Here is a 20,466-nt window from a genome sequence, read left to right on the forward strand (position 1 = left end):
CGGACTCAGTAGCCAATGAGAAGCGAGGATTTAGTTTGACGCACGCAGACGCACTTTATTTTGAAGTAGGGGTGGGACCACAGACTGTGCTATGTGAAATAATGTAACCTCTTCAATAATGCAAACTAATCTATGGAAAACTAATTAAACACAATAATTATATAGAAACAAGATAACACATTTAGAAAAGTACGATATTTAAAAATAAACCATGTATATAGCCCTTTTTATGCAACGTAATTTCTTGTGTATCAGGGATTCTGCTTTTTCTGAGTACCTCAACACATATTCAACGCATGTTATTTTTCCTTTTTTTTGTTATTTTTAACTCAGAATACATTGAGGAATGAAGGCCTCATTTACAATGTAGCCAAAGTAATTCATTAAAAGAAGAAGGTGCTCAACTTGGACAACAATAACAATGAAATAATAATAGGCAAACTTGATTTAATAATAAATAATGTTAACTAATTTAGGTTCCATGCAAATAAGAGCAACTGGAGGTAAAAAAATAAGTTGAAAATTAAAAGCCTGAATTGATCTAAGGATAAAAATTATTCCAATTTTAGCCAAATGTAGTGTCTGAATGGGTCGTAGGGAAATTATATATTACTCTTCATGTTAGTTTATGTTACTAGCATATAGAACAATAAATACAGAATTGTATAAATGCTAAGATGTTATATGAAATTGAACACAGCACTACATACTGGTATTGACACAGGTGTTTATTCAGATGGGTTGACAGATTAATCTTAGATATAATGACAAATACATTTCAGTTCAAGTCCAGAATATGCACATTGGTGTGTTAGCATGACTGAATCTTTTCACAAACACTGCAAAGGAAAAATACAATATCTGTGCAGTCACATCAGTCACCCAGGTAGTCAGACATCAAATGAAACCATGTACTGGACTATTTGTAATTCTGTGGCTAATTTTACTTCTACATGACATGAGCAGCACTATGGCATCGATAGTAAAATGCACAACAGCAACATTGGCTTTGCAATTTAAACATTTGTGGAATGTGTTTTTCTGTTGAGCTTCTACATAATAAAAGATATGTTTTCTATGATAAAATACTGCTCAAGTGAAGCATTTTGAGAATGGGAGCAGTTGGCTTTCTTTCCAAAGTGGGTCTGAGCCCTAAGGAAGTCGGTACACCTCCCTAAGAGGATCACTTTCTCTGGATTACAAACAACAGAGGCAAATGTTCTAACATCTAGCATTACTCCCACATCCGGTCTCCGCACAAAGCCACCGTGTTGTAACACACACACACACATAGCTACCAGTTGCCGTGCAATAAATAATGTCACTCAGAAGCTTATTATGTTCAGTATGTGTTGACAGCATGTCAGGGGAGTTGTTTTGGCACAGCAGAATTTAAACTGCAGTTACAACGTTGAATTGTGCTGCAGTACACACCTTGAAAGGTTTCTGTTATTCTGGCACCCACATGTATTTACTCCAAATAGGAGAAATAAAAAATGTGGGGTTTATTTCAGGGCTATATTGGGGTATTTTAGACTGTGCATGTGAATCTAAAAAAAATGTTTTGCTTGTTATACAAATGCACAGCACATACTGTAACAAGGTAATTTAACACACTATATGGCCAACTGTGTCCTTTATTGTTGCATGTAATATGATAGCATTATACTGTGGATGTAAGAGGAAACTTGACCTAAGCTAACTTATTTTGCATAATATTAAAGAAAATACACAAGAATACATATAATTATACATGTGGGAAGAAAAGGAGAAACATGAAAGATTATATACACATTCAGTACAACAGTATTTTTTTTCAGCTGTCTTTGGTTTACTCATTTATTATAGAAATGTAGCAGTAACATCAGTCAAACAAAGAAAAAGATTTTTTGGCATCATAAGACAAGCTGGCAGACAGCTGAACAATCTGTCAGCACAAGTCAATATGCCTTCCCACGTTTCTACGTTTTCTCATAACGCTCATATAATAAATATAGGACCATCGCCATGTGTTTTGTTTAAAATAAAGGAGTGAACTAGGCAAGCGAATGAAAAAAATATACAGTGTAGTCTTTGAGCCAAAAGGCATTGAAGAGGTTAAAGCTAAACCTACTGACTGACTGATCGACAATCTCGACTGTCGAGCCGTCTGCCAGTTTTGGGTTTTTGAAATTAAAGCTCAAAGCCTGACTGCTGTAACTAAAAGCACAAATGTGTTCTGCTGAAATATTCGACTTAAATGAAACATACTAGTAATATATAACACACATATTCTATCTAAAATGACTCTAAGTTGTGGGCATGTGCAGGGCCTCCTCACGGTCCCGTCCGTCTTTCAATGCCACCAGCTGCTCAACTGTCTGTTTACTTCCGAGCAACAGTCTCCGACAGCTTCTTCAGTCTCTTCTTCAGTTCCAGAGGGAACTTCTCGTAACACTTCTTACAAACTGGCTTCATGTCAAACTCCACAAACTTGTTCCTGTGGACGAAAGATCCACAGTTACAGGTTGGAGATTACATGTTGTCACTCCTTGTGCAGACATATCTGTTATGATACAACATCTAGTGACATGTTAATATTAATGTGGTATAGAAAAAGGAAGACATGCCTTCTGTTAGCAACACAAGTGTCCTATACTTCAGTTTTTAGTTCTTTCTTTCTTTTTTATTAGTTCTTGTTTGTTAAAAATTAAGCTGAATGACTAAACATGTATGAAGGTGCACATTGTTTACAATATTTCTGCAGATTTCTGACCACTGCATTCCTATACTTTTGATGAACTACTACATTTCCTTCAATGACAACAATCTTGGCTGTACAGTCCAAGACATGTATCGCTGTGAGTACTGACATTTATGTCCAAAAAGTTTTAGCATTTCTTCTTTAAAATAATTGACAATACACACTGAGATCTATAATGTCTTGGCAGAGGTAGTGTGCGCTCTTAGAGTGGCTTCTGGCTGTTCTCTGCATTAAATGTATTTCATTCTAACAACACTGGCCAGCTCTCTAAACCATTTCTCTTCAGCTGTTCCTGAACAACATTCCCTCCCAAAGCAGATAATCTCTGCCAGGACCGGGGCACGTGTTTAACTCAGTGGAACCTCAGCATTTGCTGCTGGAAGTGATTATGGCTTTACTTCTTACACCAGACAGACTGGGAGAGCCAGGAAACAAAGAATTCCCTGTATCATGTGATTGATATGATTTTCCTGTTTGTATAGCAGAGGTTACCAGGGTACCGGCATAAATCCTGACCAGTGTTTCCTGCTGAGAAGTGATCATGCACTGAAACATTTCCACTGTTCGGTTACTAAAATGTGTTCAGTCAGTCAGTGTCCATTCACATACTAAATTTCTGCTTTTAACCTTTGGCTTGAAAGCCAAATTAATTCAGTATAACAGTGAAGTGAGGATTAAATGAGGCCTGACATAACCCTCCTGTTGTCTTCATTAATGGGCACCAAAAATATTGTTTCCTTATCTGAAAAAATCCAAAAATTCGGGAAAAAATCCCCCTTATTTCTGAAAATTTGCAAAACCTTCCGGAAAAAAAATCTAATAATTCCTTAAAAGTTTCCCTTAAAATTTATATATAAAAAAATTCCTCAAATTTGGCAAGAAAATTCTTGTAAATATTTTATAAAAATGAGTAAAAACCTTCCAAAAAAAACTAAAAATATCTAAAGTATATATCTATATATATATCAGTAAAACTTTTAATATTTTCTTTAAGAACATTTACAAAAAAAAATTCAAACAAAATCCAGCAAAAGTCACTGGATTTTGGTTGATTTTTTGTCAATGTTCTTAAGAAACATTTTAACAGTTCCTTTTTCCACCAAAAAAATGTTCAAAGCTTTCCCAAAAATGTTAAAAATGTGCACATCAGAAGTTTCACTGTGAATTTTTTTTCCCCACATTTTCAAACTTTAAACCGGGTCAATTTTGGCCTGCAGGACAACACCAGGGTTAAAACAGCAAAAAACTGAATCAAACAGTGAGGAGGAAGGAAACTGACCAAAGAGAAGAACAGTTGAAGTGAGGAGAAAGGAGAAAGAGGGGATCACAGACACATGGGTATCAGTAATTTCTTCTTCTTCTCTTTTGAGTCTCTTTCGCGCTTGGCCAGCCGGCGTTTCATGTCATCTGGGAGGCGTTCATAGCAGTGTTTACACACCGGTTTCAGATCCACCTCCACAAACTTTTCCCTGATACAGCAGGGAGGAAGGACAGATGACGAGAGGTGTGAAAGAGGGGGAAGGGAAAGAGATGTGAGAGTTGAAGAGACAGCAGGGAAAGGAAAAGCGAAACAGGACAAGCACACCAGATGACAAAGGGGAGGGATAATATAAAAGGTAATAAAGGGGGGGAGAGGTGGAGAAACACACCCACGGAGACACAAGATAACAGGAGAAAAGGTGAGAAAATCTGGAAAGAAGAGGACTGAAAAACAGAGCGTTAACAGCAACAGATAGCAGCAGAGTGGTTGTGAAAGAGAAACGTGACAGAACAAGCAGAGAAACCTCAGACAAATCGCATGTCAATTTTAGTCTTTAGACATTATAATAAATGCCAACTGAGTGCATAATCCAGGCTAAAATGAATTGGCAGTATTAAGTTTAGAGTGTGTCTAAAATTCACTGCACAACTTACTTGAGAGTGAGCTTGGTGTTGCAGGTTGAGCAGGCAAAACAGTTAACACACCACGCCTTGTTGAGGGCAGACACCACTGAAAAAAACAGAAGAGTCAGTCATATGAGACGCTGTCCCAGATTTTTATCAAATGAATTAAATTAAATGGATGCTGTTTAGTCTGAAATTCACAATGCAATCCTCAAGAGGCGCCATGTCAGGAAATCTGCACAGGAAAGCCAATATAATGAATGCCGATGTCAACAAGGCTGCACGATAACCTCTCCATCCTAAGTTCATTAGATTTTTATCCAAAATGAGTTTCTTACCATCTCCTTCAATAACACGATTGCAGTGGTAGCAAACATCCCCAAAGAGCTGAAAGTAATGAGAGAAATAGAAAGTTAGCACATCTTATCGACCTTTATCACTGCTCTTAACACATGCTGTGTTCAAAGTCATGATACAAGCGCGGCCTACAGGCTGGAAGGCATTTTAAATTTTCCTCAAAGCAGAAAACCATATTGTTTTGAAAGAAGGGAAAAAAAAATCTCAAGCAGCTTTCAAACACTAGGTGGAGTCATTACATTGACAAAATCCTGGTCCATCTGAGTCTTCTGTTGTTGGCATTAAATGCTATTTTGCTAATACAAGTATGTACTATCTTGTATTAACATATCCATATCTATTGTTTAATTCTATCATTTTATATATAGAAAAATTGAGAATATCTCATTATTATGCATTTACCAGTACAAATAGTGTATGCGACTCATTTATTGTTTCTCTGTCAAAAATGTTGCATTCATGTGCAATCCTACAGGCTAAAAAAATGAGACTGCAACTCTCTAATTTCCACAGGCTTCCTCACATGACTACCTTCCCCCATTCCCTATCAATACCTTCATCATCACTTCCTGTTTCAGGACAAATACAGAGTTCCAGTTCATTTCTAATCTATACTGTGATGCAGATAGCCTGCTTGGTAGACATACATATGACAAAATAAGTCACAGAAACGTCATTACAGAGCAAAGCACAGCTGCATGTTTCAATTTCTATATGTGTTCAGCATAAATACCCCCAGTACTGGCGAGTGTTACCTGGTTGTAGTGTGTTTCGCAGTAGGCCAGGCCCTTGCGTTCGTAGTGACGGTGTCCAAGGAAGGGTTTCTCACACTTAGCACACACAAAATGCTGCAAGCAAACCCAAAGCCAAGCACACATGGTTAGCACAGCCGTCAGTCAGTACATTATCACACTCTGGTCATGCTAACGACAGCAGTGCAATCTGGCTTAGACATTATCAACTCAGACCACAGCGGTATCAGTTCATTACAGATGTCCTGTTACTGCGTCCATACAGAGTTGGGAAAGTGGACAGAATAGTGACCACTAGAGGGCGCATCAGTCTTCCAAACAGACAGGAAAGGGAGAAATTGTAATGTATGGGGAAATTACAATACTTCTTAGAATGATAATGAGTAAAAAGTGTAGTTCAGCTATCAGACATATCATCTTACAGAGACATATGTAGAATTTTAAACACAGATTTTGATGGAGGTTATCGCAAGTCATTGTTTTCCTCCTAATATTCAATACATATGCCCATTTTTACACCAGAATAAAGAAAAGATTACTCCAGAATCTTATTCTGGTAGCATATAACACCTTTTGACAGAGCTCTATGTGTCGCTGAACAACAAACCTAAGAGTTTTAAAACAAATATTAAATTAGGACTTATTTTCATCTCAAGAGGTAATATGTTTAAACATTGTGAATTACAAATAATAAGTTAGGAAAAGTACCTAAATTGAGGACCTGAAAATACGACTTCGTTTTCTCAAGAAATGAGTTTCAGTCAATCTCGCCTGCAGTTGTTGCTTTTTAATGAAAAGAGCATCTGGCAACTTATATTGTAGAGTAACCCTTGTATGGAGGCTGGGAGATTGTAGCCAGGCAGGGATACAGGGCAACAATCAACATCAAGCCGATCCTTAATCCCCTCACCATATCAAAGTGCCTCTCACAATAGGCATGACCACCTCGCTCATAAAATGGGTGGCCCTGAAACGGGCGCTCACATACAGTGCAAACATGATGCTACATGTGGAGGAGGGCAAATGGGAAAATAGACATAAATGTGAAAACACAAAAGGAAAGATGACATCAGAGAAAAAAGAGGAGAAGGACAGATAGTAGAGGAATGATGTACACAGCTGAGAGATAAACTGTGGAGATAAAGATGGTAAAGATATGAGTCACACATGACACATTTTAAAGATCATTTGATGGGTGAAATGTATAGAAAAAAAAGCATATAAAACTATGGCCATAGCCAAAAGTATTTCAGCATCTCAAATATCAAGTAATTTGCAGTTCTGCAGGAAATTCATCAAATCTGAGTGTAACTGAAGCTGTTTTTCTCCAGTTCAACATCGCACCTCCACATGCCACTGCTTGCCCATGGCATTGACCACACGGCCCTCGATGGGTCTCCTACAGGCCCCGCATATTGGGACTCCCATCTTGTCATGGCAGGGTAGACAGTAGAGCTCCCCCTTCAGCTCCCTGGCATCAGCAGTCAGCTCCTTACTGCAGACATAGAGGTAGATAATTCCACATCACTTCTACTTCATCTCAGGTAATACTAAGACCAATTCAGAAGATGTAATTACAACAAATGGAAACTGAATTACAGCTTGTCATCGATGCAAAGAACATAATATTTTAAAAACCAGGAGAGAAATAATGTTGGTTTTGAAACTGAATTTGCACATACAGATACTTTGTATGAGGACCTACAACACAAATTACATAGTTTGTCCACCAGAGAGCACTATGACATCTTTGGTCCATCATCTTGTAGAAGATTGAAAATGTTTCTGTTTTGAATGGTGGTTCTAAACATCTAATTCTGCATAGACTGTGAATCTCTAAACACATATTTGTTAGAGATGACAGTTACTGGTGTGTACATTTATTCAGTGAGTGAGACACAGACGAGAGATAAAGAGAGATAAACCCTTTAATCATGGGTGATTTTTGTCTCAGCGGACTAAAGCTGCTGGATCCGTGTTTACAAGTCTGGATAAACTTGGCAGAAGCATGACTACAAAACAAATGAAGTTTGTTTTTAAAATTTAAAATTTTAAAACACCCATTTGGAACTCTGAAAATGAAGTGTTTTCAGGACAATTCACAACGTAGCACAAGCTTGCATCCACTATCAGGTGCAGCTCTTGGTCATCTCACTTGCTGTAAACCATTTGTGAGGTCGGGTTTGCGAGTGCCAGTGCTTACCCGCAGTTGTTGCAGTTGAAGTGATCAGGGTGGTAGGGGTCATTCTTGAACAGCAGAGGTTGCTCCTCAATGATGGCGTGACACTTCTGACAGATGTACTTGCCGAGGCCTCGAGCTTTCTCTCTGTTGTGACACGGACGGCACAGGTGCCTGATGAAAGACAGAGAAATACTCAATTAGATGTTATTAACACCGATCAGACACAACTTTTAAACCACTGGCAGGGGAAGCAATTAGCACTGATCATTTCTTGAATTACTCTCTAGTCTGCTGCAAAACCAATGGGAGGCTTCCATTCCATACATGCACAGTAGGTCGATATTTATGTATTCTGTACACACGGACTCAAATTTTGGGCTGCACATGCATATCCACAGAGCGGTCTGCACAGACCCTCACGGACTTGGGGACGTGATGAAATTTACATCACGCAGATGATAGTGTCTCCACCAGAATGATCAGGAATGTTTAAAGGAACATGACAAAAAGCTAGCCTCTGAACTCCACAGATCCCACTCTGATCAACCATCTGTAATATGTATTGTCATGTCCAATACAATGAGGCACCACCCCTCAAACCACTGGATCCTCGTACTAGAAACATCCAAGGGTCCCATGTCCATGCCTAAACAGGTCAGACCTGTTTTGGCAGCATGAAGAGACCTAAACAATATGTAGATGATTGGTGATTAAATCTCCTCTGGCCTGATCCTCGAAAAATATATCACTTGATGCTATTTGTTGTCTGTGACACCAGTGATGCAGAAGTAGTCATTGAGTCCTGGAAACAGAACCTTCATGATCATCGTCCAAAACCACATCCACAGCAAGTCCTGGTTTAAGATTTGATTTAAATCAGATTTCTTCTTTAATGGTCACATCAAAAAAAATTGTCAGTACTCTATCCTGACACATTGTAGTACAGAAACAGCAGGCTGACCTTTGTAGTTTTTGAGGCTGGATCATTTAAAACAGGAACGAGGAGGAGAATGTTGTGAGAATGTTTGACATGGGTTTTTAGAAACTGCAGAAATGTCCGTAAAAAAGCTTAAACAGCACAACAGAAAACATTTTCCTACTTTTTAGTAGATATTAGATGATATTTTTACCTGAGTATCACCAATAAAAACATAGTGATGCGCTGTGGAGTAACTGACCTTCCAGCATTTTTAACAAATCCAACATCTGCGAGCACAGCCTGGCAGATATCACAGCAGAAGCAGTCCGGATGCCAACTGTTGTTCATCGCCTTGATCACACGGCCAATAATGAACTCCCCTAAGAGACAAGCAGAACTCTTTTAATGAGAAAACAGTTGGATAAAAAATGTTTTTAGAAGGGCACACAATCCAGGCTTTGTGTCCATCTGACCCTTAAGTGGTGAGAGTAGATAAAGAAAATTGTGTGTAATTTATTCTCTTTTACTGTACTTACCACACTGATGGCAGCAAGGAGCGAACAGCATCTGGAAGTCATGTTCACAGTACTTCCTGCCTTCAAACTGTCGGAAGAAATCAAGGAATTATCACAAAATTAATTGAAGCTCACAGCTGCACATTGACAGATTGTGACAGTTCTAACATTGAGGAAAAGCGTGTCTCTTTCAACACCAATACTGACAAACCTTCTTCCTAATTATCGGTAATAGAAGGACACTGTAAGCTGTGTTGATCAGAAATGATAGCACCAATATGTTTTTGCTGCCTAGTTAAACTGTGACTCACTCTATGGAGCTTTGTGATGAAACAAAATAATTAATTGTCGTACTACCATCTGACACAAAGATTGCTGCCTATTTTGTTACTTTGTGAACGCCAGGGGGACACTTAGGGCTAAACCAGTTTGGTCTGTCACATCAACTTAAGACTGAAAAACAGTCAAGGAACAGATGTGATAGAGAATCAGACAGTCTGGTGCCAACAAGGATGTTCTAAAAGTGGAGGAAATAGGGAGGAAATAAAGGAAAAAAAGTAAAGGGCTGTTTAATGATCCCTCCAGGTTGTGACTTTTGTGGCTTGTTCTTTGAGAACTGACATAGCACTGACATACACACAAGTAAGACACTAAATATCTAAATCACGTCCTAATTTAGAGTCCCCCATATGATGCTCATCTGTTGTACGGTATACACACTGCTATATTCCTGCTAACAGTGCATTTTGGCTTCATGATTGCTGTACCAGAGCATTTCTTAGCATAATACACCAATCAGTCACAATAATTAACCGCCTGATGATGATCCATGTCCTTCATATCACCTGCTAGTGGTTTTAATGTTGTGGCTGCTCTGTGCATATGTGTTGGGTACATCAGAAACTGATACTATCGATGTTCTCTTTTCTATTTCGGCACATATGACTATCAACAGGTCTCGGTGACTTTTAAAAGTCTCACTATCTAATAAATAATAAATCAATTAGTCTTATAAACAGACAAGATGGCAAGTAATGCATTTAACTATTAAATCTATATTCCTTCAAAAACACTGACTTTGTGTTAATAAGGATAAAAAAAACTCTCTCCTCACTTTAATGTATTCAGAGTTTTTAGAGGTTGCATTTAAAAATCGTTGCAAATGCAGCTGTGGAGCTTTCCATCCACTTTAAATCTATAGACTCTCACTGTACTTGAAGCTTTTTCTCATGTATTAACAGGCTACTTCTGCTCCAACACTGATATGGGTACTGTTTAGTTCACTATTTAAAGCAACAAATACAGTAGAGAATAAAAGGTTGGTGCAGTGTCCATGCCCTTGATGTTTATATTGATCAAAACTATGGAGACACAGCTCATCAGATAAACTGACAAACATAAAGACCATCAGTTTCTGTGGGGCCACAGTTTACTGGAAGAGGGCTTCTAATAATTCAATACTGCATTAAGGCTGAGCTCACCATTCTTCATTTATCGTAAGTGGGCCATGTGTTTGAAATCCTTGTTTAGGGGAGGAGCAGGAACATCAAAATATCAAACACATGAAAATATTTACAGCTTAATATTCTGATGCAATGATGAGAACTTTAAATAGCTTCAAACAAGTATTTATTTATTGATTTAAAATGGCATAGATGATAAAAATAATAAATAAAAAACGCTGAATGAGAAGGTGTGTCCAAACTTTTGATTGGTAGTGTATACAAAGTCCAAATCATTTGCAATACAGGTGTTCAATATAATCCATTGCCCTCTAGGCGTACTTACACCTGCCAGTTACTCCATCTTTTATTGGATTACTTTGGATTACTAAAGTACAGCGTGTTACCTCGTAGAAGAGTCCCTCCGGGAACTGTTGGAAACACTGGGCGCATACAAAGCACTGCTCATGGTAAAGTTCTCCGTTACTGTTCACAATCTTCTCTGCCGGGGCGAAGCCACTCTTGCAGCGCTCACACATGGCGTTGGCCAGTGCATTGGCCATGTTGCTGAGAAAAAAAACACACAATCAGGATCAAATTTTGTTTGCGTGATCAAAAGACACTCAGAAATGAGAATAAATAAATCACATAAAATTTACACAGACAAAAAAAAAAATCTATTAATGAATCACAGTCACCACAAAAAAGCAAATATAATATATAAAGCTGTGGGTTTTGATCAGAATCTGAATACAATATAGTATTTATTAGAGTATACAGTATGTTGAGTGTGCTCATACTATATTACATTGTATATGTGTAACTTATTTATTGTTTTGGTGGCTGAAACTCAATTAAACCTGCCATATACCAAGCAAAGAAACAGCCAGATGATATCCTGACATAATTTTCATAGAACTGAGGCATTCGAGAGATGTTTAATGATGTTTTTGACATATATTGTTTCAAAGTCTTTTGATAGGAGAAGGTACTTGTAGTATTCTGCTGTATTAGTAAGAAACAGAAATGATACTTTGTCAACTAAATCAGAAATGCAATATGTCTTATTTGATTGTTTCTAAACACTGGTGGTACATGTGTAAGAAATTTGCTTTATCAATGTCAATAAATCCCAAAGAACAGACGATATAATATAGTGGCCATGGCATTAACCAGTGTCATGTCAGGACACACCTAACTAGAATCTTTTATCACATATTTCCCATCAAGGTTACAGCTGGAAGACTTACTGAGTAAAACGAGAAAATAATGGGGAAAACATGATGTAAGAGGTTATCAGGCCACACACACTTGATTGCAGGTTTATTTTGGCTCTGTTTAATAGGGTGTGGTGATCGGTGAGATGGGAAACCTGCATGTTGTCTTTTGGGAGACAAACCGAAGTTATTTTTCATCAAACCACTTTTACAGACATGAGTCAATATCATAAAACAAAAAAACAAAAACAAAGGTAGTTTGATAACTGTTTAAGGATAAAAACCTGAGACATGAAACTGGTATGGCATGTGAAGGTAATATTGCACTTTTATTAGATAATCAGAAATGCTTTACTGCCTCAGTGCAATACATAACTGTAATATATCAATGGGGCTGGGCCCTTGGCTAACATTTTATTAACTGAAAATACCGACGCCAGAAACAGCAGCACTAAATGTGGCACACCCAAAAACGTTCCAGTGCTTCACAAAAAGCCCCTTTTACTGCCTACAAGCACATAATGCTACAAATGACAGGAAAAAAAAAAAACATTTAAACTTGTGGTTAGTACTCCAAAAAATCTGACCTGTTAAGATTAAGAGCAGAAAACATGAATTGGAGTTTTTGAAAAGAGAAAAACAGGGCAAACATACAAACTGCATAGTCTCCCAAACTGAACAAATCTTTTGTGAAAAATGTGCGACGCATCTGCTGAGCTGTACACCGGCCAGCTATTGTTTACAGCACCTAGGTTTTATAGCTGTTGACAAGGTTTGGGATTCCAAGACAGAGTAAGTCATGCTATCACCTAAACAATGCTCAAAGCTGGCTGATTAATCCAGTATGTATCAACCAGCAGGATTTCATTCTCAAATAGATGTTTTTAAGACTTAATCTCATAAGGAAAAGTGGGAACAAGAGTGAGACTTCTCCTTCTTAGGGATGAATATTAGGAATTAATGTGATAAGTGGTATACCTGTACCGGTAAACACTTCTCTAGTGTCTGATGATAAACAGTATATCACCATACTGTATCTTTCGAGCCCAGTAGATCAGATTTATACTCAGGCTGAACCTTTTACTTCATTCACGTTCCAAACTAGGCATAAGTGGAAAACACTAAAACCGCAACATCTTAATTAATAAATAGCTTATGTCGTAAGACCTGACACAAACTGAAAGCAGCTAATATAGCAGATACATTTGTTAAAGAAGACCGAGGAGAGAATGGTGGGACAGTCCCGGCGTCTCTGCTTTGTTGTAAAGGTCAGAATACCACAGTGTATCTAGGCAACACACATACACACTCTCAAGGCCACACAGGATTTTTACAGAGTGATGCCATCTGCTCATTTAAACTTCACTAAATCAACTTAAGAGTCATCAAGAATTTCAACAACTTCCAGACACACTTATTTTCCTCTTCTTATCAACAATGCACTTCTCAGTTCTGAGGGAATTGTTTAAGCAACATAAAAATTCAAAGGCGAACTTGGATATCCCTTAAAAATGACCACATTGAAACAAGATGTTTCTTCTCCTCACAAGCTTGTCAAATACCTACTGTTTTATATACCCTGTCTGGGCTGCTATCAAACACACTGAGAGCCCTGCCCTGTCCAAAGGATTTGTGGGAGGAAGTGATACATCCCTTAGGCATTTCCACCCTCCTATCTGTCTCTAGCACCCAGCATGAGTGAAAGACAAGCCTCTGCACAGTTGAAGGAGTAAAACAAAATAGGTTTTCTAGATTATACTCAGTGCATTTCTCCCAGTCATCATCACTGTTAACTCCCTCTGTAGAAGAGACTGAACAAAACAGTGTAGTGAAAGAAGGGCTTAATCCATCAAATGTGTTTCTTAAAATTAATTAAGAGGAGGTGACCAAATGCTTTTCTCCCTGGCATCATTCAGACTCCTCAAATAGCATGCTACTCTCCCTCACTTAAGTAAATATATCATCAGTTTAAAGCTGGTTTTGATATTTTGGTACAAATGTGTACCTTCATCAAATCATGTAAGTAGTTTCTGCTATTATAGTGAAGAAAAAATGCTTCTTGTGAGTGTATAGTGGTCTGTGAGGTTACTGACACACTTTCTGAAAAAAATATTCTGTGTGTAGAAAAAAAAGAAAGTGTCATTACCAAAAAGACCGGAGACTATCCTGTTAACCCCACCGTGCTGGTCTGTGACTATAAAAGGAGTCTGGCTGTCAGCAAAGGGAAGCAGACTATCACTTGTGTTATGAGTACCTTCTGTTCCTCCACCCTGCCTTCTCTGGTCTCTGTTTGTCTTTAGTTCTTCTCTTTTGCACCACAGTTGCATTGTTCTTCGTGTTTAGACAGTAAGGTCGGTAAGTATATAGGCATTTAAAGAAACTCTCCATGACAAGAGTTTTCCTTGCACATCTTAATGTTTTTATGCTGCCTTTTGCAATTCATAAATTCGAATCATTTGGATTGTTCTGACAATGCAGTGGAAAATTGAAACTTAAATTCGATGACACAAGTTTCAAAGCTCTACTAGAGTCGAAAACTTTCATGATGACCAAATTCAATCACATCGATGAACTTCACCAAGTTTAACATCTGCATATAAAAGCTGCTGAAAACCAAGTCTTTATCCCCACACATAGGGGCTTAAATGCTTTCCATTGCTGACAGGACTCACATGTTATAATCTCATCCTATAGTCACCCAGTTATTGCTGTTGTTTGCTTGCTCCACTTGAGCTCAAACACTTTTACCTAAGACTAAACTGTCTCCTTCTGTCTGCTGACTGCTCACCAACGTCAGGCTTCAAAACGTCCCTACCGAAACCTGTATGTGACCCCAAGAACATGCTTTAGTACAGCCTATGATGAACCCAGATTAGTTAGAAATATAATATGTATATTTAGCCTTCCTTCCAAGCACACATATTTGGAATGCCAGTTGGCATACTCTACTTTGCATAACAACTCCCCCCTTGGCACAAAAATAGCCCTTCCTGTGTGCTCCCTCCTGTAATGCTCATAGCTATCCCTGCACAAACATGGCACCTAAGGCAGCTTAAGCAGATCAAACTGGCTGGTAACACCCAGCTTCACATATATCAGAATTCTTCACATTCTGTAGCACTGCAGTAAGCTCTGAGTTTAAACATTAATGCCATGTCAGTGAACGGGCAGACCAAATTCCTTAACACACAATTCCTCTGTAATACTATTTTCCATCACTGTCATCAGTTTAATTGGCATGTCAGATACCATAATGGATTATTCTTAATCTAAGATAGCAATCCAATTATATGGAAAATCTAAAGACAGCCATGAGACAAGCAACACAGGGAATCAACTCATAACTCCTGTGCTGATCTGTGCTCCACGATACTCCCCCAGAGATACTGAAGTTGGGTTTTCTGCTGTTTAAGAGTGAGTCTTTGTAGGAGGATAAAAAGTGAAATGGGAGTTCTGTCCCAGGGAATGGTGAAGGCTTTGAAACAACACTTAAAATTAAATATAAACATCCAAAGGCATACTAGTTCTATCCTTTTTGGTGGGTCAGCAGCTCTTTCAAAAAGAAAGAGTCGGGTTATACTGTACATCTTACAGGCTGCTGAGCAAAATCTTTTCACACCACACTGACAGAATTTCCCTGGTGAGACACATATGTGAATAATAATAACATATTGTGATTTTTGAAGGCAAACCTTCATTTTGGTCCACAACTAACACAGTCACTTTGTTTCTGTCCTTTAAACAATCCTTTACTTACAAGCGAGCATAGAAATCACAAAACTCCTTATAGACTTTGACGTCACTCTTCCGTCTCTGGGACTTGGACACGGGGACCTCAGCCTCTCCCCCATCACCACTCTGAAGCCTTTGGTGGTAGCCATTTATTTCTCCATGAAAAACATGGTCAGGGGCTTCGCCATCCTCAGGTATTGAAGGCGGCAGGGCGCGACCGTTCATCTCCATACTCAGCAGTTTAAATTTACCACGAAAGTCAACAGAAACAGCACCTGCACGATGTAACCGCCACAAAAAGTCTTTATACTCCAATAAGAATCTTCTGAGATGGTTCAGTTTCCAGGAAAGCAGTGAGGGCTGTATTCCACATTGGAAGAAGCAGAACGAAACACCGATCAGACTGCCCTGGGAGTACTCTCCCACTCTCTCTCTCACACACACCCTCTCTCATGGACACACTCCCCCTTTCTCTCATTCCCTCATCAACTCTTTCTCTTTTTCCTCCCTCTCTCTCTCTCTCACACACACACACACACACTTAGCCTCTCCTCCTTTCACACTCGCCGTCTATTCTTGGGCAGGTTACTCAAATTAAATAGCCCACCCTGACGCCTGTCCAGACAGAGGTCACTGTGTCATGGCACACACCCATCCACACATAAAAACACACGGATCTTTGCTGTAGTTTTGAAATGTTCTTGTATCCCTAATATACACAGCCTTTGGCTAATATCTCTCTATGCTATTAGTCTTTCTTTGTGTCTGTGTTAAACAGCTGGGAGCTCTCAGCTTTCTGGGAGATATAACAAAGTGGCTCCAGCTCAGTACTGCGCAATGAGGGAATGTTGTACAGCAAAGCGGAAACTCTTAAGGAGTTAGATACCAACAAAACAGTAACAGAACACATAACAAATTACTGTTTATTTCATTTTATGTTTGACCTCACTGAATAAACACACTAGAGTAAGAAACCGAGCAGCAGGATGTTTACGCAAGCATACAGGGGTCAGATATGAAGCTAGATATTGTCTACTCTGTGTCATCCCTCTGATATGAGGCATGCAACTGACACTGACTGCAAAATCCTGAATCTTGAAACTGAACTAGTTAAATGCAGAATTGTAGCAAAGCTGGTTCAGATTGTAGCCATGCTCTCTCTGCTTCACCATCATCCACAAGAATCCGTCTTCGTTTGCAGATCCAATGCTGTGCACCTATCTACAAAGCAGGACATTCAAAACAATACTGAGGAAATGTGACAACTGTCATGTTTGGCTTTGATCACCACAGCGTGCACACATTGGCTAACTGATGTGATTATTTATGGACTGCTTATTTTTGGCAGTAAATGACTTTGAACGGATTCAAACTGCAGAGATATTGGGAAAAATAGTATGACTTGTTTCCAACTGAGTCAACAAAACAATTTGAATGTCATTTAAAACATATCCTGAAGCTATCTAGAGCTACAGTTATAAAATATGTTAATAATCCTTCAAAATCCTATATTGGTCTAAGCCTAGGCATTCCTTTAAACCCACTCTTTATGTGGTTGAACTCAACTGGCATCTTAAATTAATGACCACTTCCCAAACCATCAAAACAACACCAGGCCAGATCTGGAAATACATTTCAGTGAAACAAACATGTTTGACAATCCATTGGAAAATAGCCACTGGGCTAATCCTGAAAAACTAGAGGATGAGTGATGAACGCTTAAAGAGTGAATACCAAAATGTTCTAGACCTGTGTGTGTGTGTGTGTGTGTGTGTGTGTGTGTGTGTGTGTGTGTGTGTGTGTGTGTGTGTGTGTGTCCAGCTGAAACATGTCTCAGTACTTCAGTAAAGCAGTCTTCTACATGACTCCATTCTACAAATAGACACCCAGTGGAGCCTCATCTCCAAACTAGGTGCTGGCAGCTGCTGTTTTGTGTGTGTGTGTGTGTGTGTGTGTGTGTGTGTGTGTGTGTGTGTTTGTGTGTGTGTGTCTGAAAGAGTTTGTATACATAGTAGAGGCTATCTCTACCTAAACTGAATGAGGTTACCAAGCTAAACAAGTTTTTTTACTAACATTTGCTATTAAAATCCTTGACTTTAATTTTTTTTTTTTTTTGCCAATTTGGTAACATTTGGATTTGTTTGTCAATTCTAATTCTTATTAAAAGCATGATATTCGCAGGCTTTTCAAAGACTCCATACCAGAGTAGTTGTGCACTGTAGTCATGAACGACACTGCAAGATGGGAAAAGCTTCTGTCACTCACTCTTACTGCACTCACTTTGAAGACACTATCTAAGTTATTTCCATCAAGATTCAGCCTGGATGCCTAAATGAATGACATAATGAGCCAAACATATCAGCAGGCACCATTTAAAGCCTTCAGAGCTTTTTCAAAACAGAACATTGTCTGCAGTAAAGTTCCAGGCTCCGTTGGGGGAATCTCAGCCATTGGGCACCAGTGCTGAGTGACTGGGGTACAATGGACAGAGGGTGGGTGCTCGACAGGAAACTCTCCTCCTGATTACAGCCACTGCAGAGTGTTACACCCTTAAAATGCACCAACTCCAGAATCAGACAGTTTGCCGGTGTCCTGACTGACATGACAATACGCATTGTGAATGTGCACCTTGGGAATTTTCTTACCATGGTGCCAACCCTGTTATAACAAAAGGAGAAATATAACTTTAAATAATACAGTTTAACAATATTGAAAGGGCCTCTGCTAAAGCTTGAGGTCTCACTTGTCATATTTAGGCTTCAGTTTGTATTTTGAGACCACTTAAGTAAGTGGCTTCACATTAGTACAGACTGGGTCATTACTCAAAACTAGACACCATCTTGGGATGGGATCACATCACACCAACCACAACACCCATCAACATGTTGACGTTCCAAACCATACTGCCTCTGTAGCCATTACTGTATTATTATGAGAGTACTCAGCAGTCATGGGTCTGACCACACCCATTTTCAAACTAGAACTTCATTTTAATCTCAGCTAAAAGTTCCATGACGGTATCGTGCAAAGTAGTGAAACTACCGTGATGCCACATACAGACAGACATACAGTATTAACACCTGCATAGGTACAAAAAAATAGATTTGTGGTAGTTCCCACTATAACAGGCCTGACATTTGGCCATAATGACACACATACACACATGTAAAGAGATCACTGGTTATGGCTGTTAATGACCACGGTCAGCCATATGGGGATCAAACTGCTCAAAAATTGTGCCTCTCAACATGGACCATCTGAAATCTACGCCGCCACCCAAGACCAAAGACTACACACTCGGCTGTGCAGTGCTGTGTGACACCCAACAGGATAAAGCAACAAACTGCCCGATGCTCACTTTTTCCTCGTATATGTCAGACTGAACAGTTATTGGGTAAAACGTAGTCTGATCCCAGCATTACATTTTGTCTGGAACATTCTTAAGGTAGTCCTTATTGCACCAACAGACAGGCGTGTGACACAATTTTGTTCCCTGTTGATTCAGCAATAAAATTCTAACATTCAGACAAAGGAATAAGCAGATATTAGAAAACAGTAAAGGTTTTTAATGCTCGAGAGAGACAGACAGATAGAGAGAGAATGTGAGTGTTGATATGAACGTCAACCGGAGCTTAAAAATGGCTACAGCAACTGTCAGCACTGGACTAAATGTCTCTGGCATGTTCCCTCAGCAGGATAGGATACTGGGACTTCCTTATGGGGTCATTAAAAGTCACTGGAGGGGTCATAGGTCAGGTCGCCCATACGAAAGACAAAGACTTAGGAAATACAGTATACTGTTGCAATAAACTGGGCTGGTTTTAGTTCCAGCTGCCAGGAAGTTTTAGACGAATAACAGACAGTGACACAGTTGTTCTTGATATTTCTAAGTCTGGAAAAAGCTCATTAGGGAAAAGACATTTAGGTTATAGTAAAAGGACAGGGAACCTTTGCAACCGTAATATTTAAAACCTCAATAATGTAAACAAATAGCAGCTGATTAGAAAAAAACATTTTCCAATGAAAATTATATAGTGCTGACTTCCTGAACCAGGCAATTTAAAAAAAAAAATTTTTTTCAAGTCTTATCTTTGTGACACAGAATCTTTCCATAAGCCTGTGTTGCTGTTAAACATCCATTCACTAAAGGACTTTGAAATGACTGGTAGGTTTCCTGCATTAAATTTGGATATATTTGATTAGATTTTCCAGAAATCTGTAGTATCCACTTAAACCTCAACTAGTGATATATGTTTTTCCTAATCATTTTTTAAAAACTTTTTGTCTATTAAGGATGCATTAGGCTGTTAAATATTCAGGATCCCTATGATTTAAAGACTAAGCCTGGGAAACCAGAAAGTTATCTGCAGAGGTTAGAGGCACCCAGCTGTAGATCCAAGCAACAATCCTGGCTTCTCTCAGCTGGTGCAAGACAAGCAGACTCAGGCCAGAGAAAAATCAAACACACCTCGGTCACACACCCACACTCACTGTGTCAACAGCAACCATAGCAACACAGACATGAGGGCTGCTTGGGTAATTTTTCTCCCCTTAGCGAAGCATTAAATGTGTGCACACTGACCTGGACACAGAAACACGGGAAACTGCGTGACACACTGCTTCAGTGACTGTGCAAACATAATTTATGACTAACATTGGCTTTGTTTTGAACTCTGTCTTAAGGAACATTTTGATCTGCACTATCAAGTCCCGGTTAACAGCC

The 20,466-nt window shown here is 38.9% G+C and overlaps 1 protein-coding gene across 5 annotated transcripts in view; it reads right to left on the bottom strand.

Annotated features, from left to right (window-relative positions):
- Positions 1-710: 710 nt before the first annotated feature.
- LOC110964386 (LIM and senescent cell antigen-like-containing domain protein 1) overlaps positions 711-20,466 on the bottom strand; it is a 32,370-nt gene continuing 12,614 nt past the window's right edge. For 2 of the 5 annotated variants that reach the window (XM_022213098.2, XM_022213097.2), the window contains 9 exons: positions 11,202-11,361; positions 9,374-9,440; positions 9,097-9,217; positions 7,940-8,089; positions 7,081-7,231; positions 5,740-5,832; positions 4,966-5,014; positions 4,658-4,733; positions 4,023-4,212 (listed from right to left, as the gene is read on the bottom strand). In XM_022213098.2, coding sequence (XP_022068790.1) covers positions 4,068-4,212; positions 4,658-4,733; positions 4,966-5,014; positions 5,740-5,832; positions 7,081-7,231; positions 7,940-8,089; positions 9,097-9,217; positions 9,374-9,440; positions 11,202-11,361 — 1,012 coding nt within the window. In that variant the 3' untranslated portion in view covers positions 4,023-4,067. Of the gene's footprint in view, positions 2,480-4,022; positions 4,213-4,657; positions 4,734-4,965; positions 5,015-5,739; positions 5,833-7,080; positions 7,232-7,939; positions 8,090-9,096; positions 9,218-9,373; positions 9,441-11,201; positions 11,362-15,768; positions 16,213-20,466 lie in introns of those variants that run through there. The other 3 variants (XM_051959043.1, XM_022213099.2, XM_022213096.2) reach the window with 3 other exon arrangements.

Source organism: Acanthochromis polyacanthus, chromosome 14 (genome assembly GCF_021347895.1).
Source record: "Acanthochromis polyacanthus isolate Apoly-LR-REF ecotype Palm Island chromosome 14, KAUST_Apoly_ChrSc, whole genome shotgun sequence".
NCBI classification, from domain to species: domain Eukaryota; kingdom Metazoa; phylum Chordata; class Actinopteri; family Pomacentridae; genus Acanthochromis; species Acanthochromis polyacanthus.